The following is an 8,583-nucleotide window of genomic DNA, read 5'->3' as shown; positions in this document are numbered from 1 at the left end:
TATCGACCCTTCTGCTTCCGTGCATATTTTAAGCTGAAAGTTATCCCACAATGCAGTGTACAGGGGCAAACTGTAACGTAGATGGGGGGAGGGTCGGCTTCGCTTCCGCGGACACCCCCCCCCCCCTTCATATAATCCTGGATCCGCCTGGGAATAAACGAGTTTCAAAGCCTTTCAAGGTGTTTCAGTACATAATAATTAGGATCAAAAGCAGGGAAAATATTTTAATATTAAAATCCAAGACGCAGTTTCCACAATTTTGTAGATCGAAAATCAAAGACAGATGTGGAGACAGAAGACGACATGCACCAAAACGCTCTTTGTTGAAGGTAAGTTGTTTTCATATTTTACGATATTTTACGTTTTTTATAGGCTAAAAGACACCCTTATTTATTATTTTTTCGTTACAGATGCCCTTCGTTAGTTACTTTATGTAAAGTTCAAAATTTTCCACGGCAATCGGAGTCGTTACATCTGGGGAAAAAAGGCTTGTTCTCGTAATATAATTTCGTTGCAGCTGTCTACATTGTCGTCGTTGTCATATAAACCGACATCCAATCCGAAACGCATCATCACCCTCTAATCATTAGCAATTATTTATTTGAAAGGTGTGGAATGTACAGCAGTATTATCTGAATAGTCCAATTTTGTAATTGATATTAAATGGTTTGTTACAGATTGACCAGATAGATAATACGGTAAATTGACAAAGATCGGCATCCAATACATCTCCATTTGTCATGCCACTAGGGCCTGGATACTAAGTGAGCCGGGTGCTGTGTACATGTATTGTCCTGTATTAGTGAGGCTACGGGACCATTCCCAGACCCTATCGTACTAACTGTGGATCGATCTATCTCCAAGGGGACTATCACTAAATTGCAATGAACTTAAACGACCTAGATGTCTGTCACGCCTACTGAAGCTACTAGGGGGTACTTTTAATTGAAATTATCGTTTAGCAGCTTCAGTGGGTGTGACAGACATCTAAGCCGCTTAAGCTGAAAGCAGTTTAGCGAGAAACTCCTTGGAGATGGATCGATCCTGTTAGATCGATCTAGGTATGGGAACCCAGTCTGCATGTATTGATGACCCGCCCCCTCCCCCCCCCCCCCCATGCATGCAGGCTTCCTGTATTTGTTCGTAAAGTGTCACAAGAAGTGATTGTTAATATCCACAGAAGCCAGTCGTCATTTGAACAGTGAGGAATCGAGTATACCACCATACTGTTCCAGAATTTCGAAAAAAAAAACTATGTCTCACAACGACAGTATTAATTTTGCCTGGTATAAGAAAGGCCTTGTCGAAACTGTTCTTTGTACGTTAACAGCGTCTAGCCCACTTGTAATGGTCCTATAGTTTTACAGTTAACGAGCAGGGAAATTTTGACGGAACTGTACGCCAGGTACATGTGTATGATAAACATATTCCTACCAAAGATACATGTAGCTCTGTAACAAGAAAAGTCAGCTAGCATTTTAGCCAATTGCTTCAAATTGCAGGCGGTAGACCATAGCTTGCCATGACTGATCAGATTGTTATCTGATCAAATTTCACGGCCATTCAGTGTCTATCAACTCAACTCATTTTAAAATTTTTACCAAGCAACTCCAAGCTTTTAGTTTCAAAGGGTAGTAAACAATTTTATGCAGCTTCCTTTATGAAGCTGCATTCCTTTTAGATAAAAAGATTTCAACTTTTTATCAAAATAATTTTTACCGTTTTTGATAGAACGACGCTGTTTTAATGATATTGTATGTTACGTTACTTATTATTGTTACGGAAATAAACCTTTATCTTATCTTATCTTAACTTCCCTTACCTCACAAAATTGGTTATTTCCTCTTATAATTGCAGTCTGTTGTCTAATCTTTTCAGTTCCACTAGCCTTATGATCCCTAAATTTTCGTTGGATAATTCTCTTACTCTCCTCATGCTATCATCGATATGAGCTGGTCGTGGCCGTTCTCAGACATTACATAGTTCGTGAGCAGGACGGACAGACGTCTTCACTCTACCATTCTATCTTTATTTTTACAGGTAAGCCATTTGCCTTGTTGTTTAATCTCCCAAATGATATTTATCATCATTACTCTGGGTTATAGGTATTTCTTTTAACAAGACTAATTGTACATGTACCCGGTATTCCATTGGTTGTTTAATCAAACGGGAATATAACCATGCTATGCATATTGTGAGTCTTGATCATCTTGACGGTCAGGCGTCTTTGTTGTGAAGTTACTATTACATTAGACTGCATTCAACAGTATTAAATATAAGCATTTCATTCATACAGGTAGTTCTACTCAACGTGGTCATTATCAACAGGACTATAAGCATTAGTTGGCTATACACAGCACCTGGGTTGGTGTATCGTTATATACAGTATTTGCTTTAAACCCTGACACGCAAATTGCCCCTCCTTCTTTCAAATCGGCGTCAATAATCATAAAGTGTATATCTTTCGTTAATCACTATCATTGATCTTAAGCGGGACCAGAAAGTTTTCAAAATTGAACTGATGCGCGATTTTAGAGAGTACATGTGTTGTCCATATAAATAATAGAAGATACAGCGGACCTAGGAAGCCGTCCGTGTAACATGAATGAAGGTCCGCAAGAAACTTTAGTCCGTTTCCCATTAATTGGTGCAGGTGAGATTCGTCCTGTCATTCGACAACCTTATCACCGGGAAGAAGAAAAATTGCAGTGATGATAATTTGCAGAACTGAGGGACTGCGCAGCTACCGTAGCCATCGAGATCGTAACATTAAAACCCTATAAACAACCTGTGGGTAATTATTACTCACCAAATCCAGGGTCTTCTGGTCCTACAATAAATATGTACCAACATGAACAAGTACTGATCGATTCCTGTCCAGAAAGTTATTCAGATGAAACTCTGAGAAACCTGTCAGATGCAATGCCTTGGCGCTTGACAGCTCTGGCATCAGCCAGATGAGACCAGGCGCACCACTGACCAAACATTGATATGGGTGTCCTTTGTGGAGCTTGTAACTATTTAACACTTGATAATTTAGAAAAATATGGAGATCCATGTATTTTTTTTAATTCATAAATAACTGAAGTCACAGTGACACTGAAGATGTTATTAAAAGTATTAAATACGCGAATTCAGACTTTGTTTTAACCATTACACTAAAAATAGAAAAAATCGGAGAAAAAAGATTTGGATATTAATATTTTATATGAAATTCAAGTCTGTTTGGATACAACAGCATCAGCTGGACATATCCCGGTCGTTATCAGAGTCGATGGACTTTTTCAATAAATTTGTATACACTTTTTGTATACACTTTTTCATGTCATTTCCAAAAATGGATTACTTACATATAATTTAAATATTATTTAAACTTAAAAAAATTGACACTTAATCAATTTTCCAGTAAAAGTGTAACTTGATTTAAAAAATAGCATTTCATCCAAAATTCACTCTAAAAAGAGTCATTTTTCTTCAGGAAAATGGCATATCATGGCTACTTCTTGCTGGTTGCAATCATACCGATGTCGGTGTTTCTCGCAGGGATGATTACAACTTGGGCTGAGCTTGTTCCAGTATTTAGCCAGTCCGGTTCGCCAATGTTTAGCTCCGATTTTATACTAGGTAAGTCCTTAGTTTCTCTCTCTCTCTCTCTCGCTCTCTCTTTGATATGTGTAGTGAGTAACATGTGAAAGAAAGAGGGAGAGAGAGAGCCACGTAGAAGGGACCATTCCCAGACCCTATCGTACTAATTGTGGATCGGTCAATCTTCAAGGGGATTCTCGCTAAATAGCTATCAACTTAAGCGGCTTAGATGTCTGTCACGCCTACTCAAGCTGCTAGGGGGAAGTTAATTATCGTTTAGCAGCTTCAGTAGGCGTGCCAGACATCTAAACCGCTTAATCTGAAAGTAATTAAGCGAGAAACCCTTTGGAGATAGATCGAACCTGTTAGATCGATCTAGGTATGGGAATCCAGTCAAAGCGGCGACCAAGATGTGGCATTCGCACGTTTGGACATTTTGTACTGTACAGAACAGATGTGCAGACCATAGATACGGAGCCAAATGAGGCAGGAATCTCCCGCACTGCACCATGTCTGCTGCCTCACGTACCGAAAAACAAATTAAGCTATCCCACTGAAAACAAGTGTGGCAAATAAGATCGGATCCTGCTTTACACAAACTGTACCCAGTGTGCTAGCACGTTCTGAAGTCATGAAATATATATATATAATATTACATAATTTTAACGGACATCCCGGTATTATATCTAGAATGTGAGATGTGAAAAACCTTCGTATTGGTAAATGACGTGTATTCATTCAGACGAAATCAATGTTGATTAACAGCAATGTTGCAACTATCGATGGCATATCCTTGATATTATTGAGGTGTTAAATGACATTATATCTTTTTATATAATAATAATAATTATTGGTTTTTGCTTTCGGTCAATATATCACGAGGCTGCACCTCGATCGATATGACTTTTCTGAGGATATTGTGAAAAAGAAAAAAAAAACGTTTTCTATAATTCTTATGCTCACCATTCCAAAATAAGAATGATAAATCTGTCTATCTGTTTATCTGCCTATGGACAATTATCACTCATTCATTTTGACTCCTCTTTGGAATTGCGTTATTTTGATGCATGACAAGAATGTATTCGTGTTTCAGGGCTGAACCAGTCACTGTTTTTGGCCTTCATGCTCGTCCCCAGCTATCTAACAAATTTGATAGCCGATATACTTGGACGCCCGTGGACCATACGGATTGGTTTGGGACTTTGCTGTCTGGGACAGGGCTTGAGTGCCGTTGCACCAAACATGGCGTTCCTGCTAATTTCTCGTCCAGTGATTGTTGGATTTGGAATGAATTTCTGTATGGCCCCGATGTCATTCCTTTTGAACAAGTGGTTTCCGTGGCACCATCGTTACCATGTCCTTGCCACCAGCTTTCAAATGATGGTCATTCCATCAGGTAAAGAGACACGGCGATAGTATTGATCACGCTGTATGTCGTTGTATGGATCAAGTAACAGTGTTTTCCTTTCCATATTAATATTATCGTTTTCTTTATAAAACTTTTCCAACCAGCTGAGTTCAAAGGAACTGAGACAAGGATCATTCGCTCATGTTTCCCTTTTGTTTTTGGAATATGTGGAGAAGATAAATTAAGGAAGGAAACATGTTTTGGGGGATACTGTGGAATGGTCGGAATTGTCAATTTCTTGTTCAGAGTTCTGCGCTTACACCAAACCTCAAATTATCATTATATTTCACTCTAACCTTATCACTACATCACAAAACAGGCGTATATATGTTTTACGCACTTATTTCACATATAGCGTAGAGTTCCTGATTTTTTCACATATACCTATCATTTAACATCCGATAAAATCTAAAGGTTACTTATATTTTCGATTACTGATAAATCACCATTTGACTTTCAGGGTTCGCAACGATGCCCCTGCTTATAAGATGGATAATCATTACTGCTGGATGGAGATACTCGTTTATCTTCTTGCTCATATTTGGCGTGTTCCTCGTCGTTTTTACCGGATTTGTTTATCGGGAGCCAAAATCAGAAGAAGTGGCTTGTTCAAAGCGTGATGACAATGACCTGCATACTACGCCCTGGGGAAAATGGATTAAAATGACCTTGATGACCTTGTGGTTTCTGACGGCTGTGTGCAAAGGGCTAGGCCAATCAGTGATTTATAGCTTTTTGGTAAGACCGAAGACATTTAATGCATTTAATGAAAAAATTGATGCAAAATGGATGCGCATTGAATTGTATGCCGCCAAAAGTGCAACTCTGAAGTACCTACTTGAACATTTACTTAAAAAAACTTAACACACCTCGATATATAAAGTTTCGTATTCTATTTCATTTACATTATACTTATAGCACTTCACATCACTGCAATACTATCACTTGTGTATCATTTACTTAGCAATGTTATTGATTCTTGTATTTTGTATTTCGGATCTGGGTGTGCTGTCATATTGCACCCAGAATATCACAACTCCTTAACTGTGCGTTACAGGTAAAATACGCTGAAGACCAGGGGTTTCACGGCCTGACTTCCACATATACTCTAACGGCGTTCGGCGTGACCAACGCACTTTCTCGCCTTTTTATCGGAATATTAGGAGATTTTATCAAGGGTTACTTGTTATACGTGTACGCCGGCTGCGCATTGATGTTGGCGCTTGCTTGTTTTCTTATACCTTTAAGCAGATCACTAGCGGGTGTTGTCTCATTTGGCGCAGGTAGATCTCGATTTTTTAAACCTTTCAATTTTTGAAAATAGGGAAAAATTTATAAACGCTATGGTAATTGGATATAAATGTCACTTGATAAATCATGCAGTATCTGATTCACAAAATAAAGATGTATATAGAACGTTCCTCCATGGTGGTGAACAAAATGGCGCCAGATAATTTAAGAGGACATTCAGAACAGCGGCCTTACAGATCCGCGGATCAAATATGGCGACCCACTTATAAGCTTGCCGCTTACTTCCCGATTAGACATTGAATGCATTTACCACGGGGATTACGCAACCAGCATTCAAGTGGGTCGGCCATATTTGATCTGTGGATCTATTAGTCCGTTGTTCTGAATGCACTCTTATTGAATACGAACATCGCCTCTTGGTATGTACAGTGAAACGATAATATGATCCAGCTTGCCAATTAATTGTGATATAAAGGGCATCAATGATTTTTTGTAATAATTCAGTTCTAGGAGCCGGGCAGGGTCCCATCATTGCTGCATGGTTTGCTGCCTGTAACGAGGTTCTGGGGGGAGAAAGTGTTCACGGTCTATTCCTCATTCAGCTTGTTGGTCGGGGCATTGGATTAAGCACCGGTGGGATTTTATCAGGTGAGTGCATGTACAGAGTTACTAGCCATAATGATACAAAAAAGTAGGTGTCTAAAAGGGTGTATATCGTAGACAGCTAACGAAGCTAACTAACAAAGCTAGAGTTTTAAAATATGTAAAGCATATCAATATCTCCTTTTGTCTCCAGACTTTATGGAAATGTACTTTATCTAGAACCTGTACACTGATTCTCTTAAGTTAAGCGACACCTAAGGTTTTTCAAAGTTATTTATTTCTACATTTTAAACACCATGTAACTCTACTCCCAAAGTAAAATTGTTCAACTTAATGTAATAAACATATTTTTATTCAATTTTGTTATTACTTAAAAGTATGTACATTAAGGCCTATTAATAAAAAATTATTAAAAATAATTTTTCACTCGAATTCTGAACGAATATATCATTGTAGGACTCGCTCTGGACAAATACAGGTCCTATACATTGGTATTCAACGCCTTGGGGATGTTTTATGGTTTCATACTGGTTGCTCAGATCATAATCATATCATGTAATAAATTCCGGAACACTGCCCAGACATGCACATCGCCAGCCAATGCAGAACAACAGATGGCAACACCGCTTCTTTGCAATACGAGACCCACTGGAAGCAAATACATAACGGATAACAAAAGTGATAAACCACTGGACGCAATTACCCTTTTAGACTTTAACGAATCTTATGTAGTTGAAAAGATTCAACCATGTGGTGATATTGAAAATAACCACTAGTTCAAATGTGAGATTCCGTGTACCTGTGACTGTTTGTAAGTGGTATGCTTTTTATAAAAAATGATCATGATAATGAAAATTAATTGCTGACGAAAACCGTAGCTTCTGGTTTCTCTGCATCAGTTTTTAGGAACTATAAAAGGTAGAGAATGTTGTTATGGTGATTTTATTAAGAAATTTTTAGTGACACCTTTATATATGATCAAATGCAATGCAGTAAGGCAAACAACCATAAAACCAATAAAAAACACGTGAACACGCGCTAGTTGGTGGTATACGTGTAATGGTAGACACAACAACAATAGTATAATTACAAGATAACAAAAATAATATATTTATTAGAGGTGAACATCAGATACTGTGAATATCTGTCTTAAGATAAAATGGTAAAAAGATGGTGATATGAGTTCTTCAAATTAGAAAACCTACAAAGAAACCCCATAATAATAACTTCCAAATTCGGTCAGGTATTTGGGTATGGTCACTGGTTATCTTTTAGGTGTGCCTGTTAATATGGTGCCCGTGCATTCTTAGACAAAATCACAATTACTTCACTACAATGTTTAATAGCATTATTAACGCAACAGTACCGAATAAACATATACCTCAGTACTCTGGACTGCACTATCATACATGTGCTCTGACCGATTATATTTAAAGAGTCTCGAGTACATTCATGGCAGCCATTATATTCTGATTACAGTTGTCCAATAAGAAAACCCTTAACCACCAATTTGCTATTGCGAGTTGTCATGCGGTTATCATCGGGAGTTAAAGAGTCCACAAATATATTCCTGATAACCCGTAGACAAGTTTTGGCTGAATCCTGGTTATAACATAAGCAAACTAACGTTGGAACCAAACTTTCCGGTCACATGTCCTACTTGTTTACACATCTATAAACCTTGGCCTCAAGATATGATGAGTGTTTGGTACACACTACAACAAAGCCAAAGGAGA

At 38.1% G+C, this 8,583-nt stretch overlaps 1 protein-coding gene across 1 annotated transcript; it reads left to right on the top strand.

The window, feature by feature from the left end:
* The first annotated feature begins 1,613 nt into the window (after window positions 1–1,613).
* On the top strand, window positions 1,614–8,255 carry LOC147762239 (monocarboxylate transporter 2-like). The gene is made up of 7 exons (XM_087012274.1): window positions 1,614–2,040; window positions 3,479–3,624; window positions 4,679–4,981; window positions 5,454–5,731; window positions 6,051–6,276; window positions 6,749–6,892; window positions 7,304–8,255. The coding sequence occupies exons 2-7, from the start codon at window positions 3,483–3,485 to the stop codon at window positions 7,621–7,623; spliced, it is 1,413 nt and encodes a 470-aa protein (XP_086868400.1). The 5' UTR covers window positions 1,614–2,040; window positions 3,479–3,482; the 3' UTR covers window positions 7,624–8,255.
* Window positions 8,256–8,583: the final 328 nt, after the last annotated feature.

Source organism: Lingula anatina, chromosome 4, assembly GCF_051362555.1.
Source record: "Lingula anatina isolate TDL-2025a chromosome 4, LinAna3.0, whole genome shotgun sequence".
Lineage (NCBI taxonomy): Eukaryota > Metazoa > Brachiopoda > Lingulata > Lingulida > Lingulidae > Lingula > Lingula anatina.
This window is presented reverse-complemented; position numbering and strand designations above follow the sequence as displayed.

Coding starts and splice junctions, on each gene's coding strand:
- LOC147762239 (XM_087012274.1), top strand. CDS start 3,483: ATGGCATATCATGGCTACTTCTTGCTGGTTGCAATCATACCGATGTCG. Junction 3,625..4,678: donor TAGCTCCGATTTTATACTAG/GTAAGTCCTTAG, acceptor TTCGTGTTTCAG/GGCTGAACCAGTCACTGTTT. Junction 4,982..5,453: donor AATGATGGTCATTCCATCAG/GTAAAGAGACAC, acceptor TTTGACTTTCAG/GGTTCGCAACGATGCCCCTG.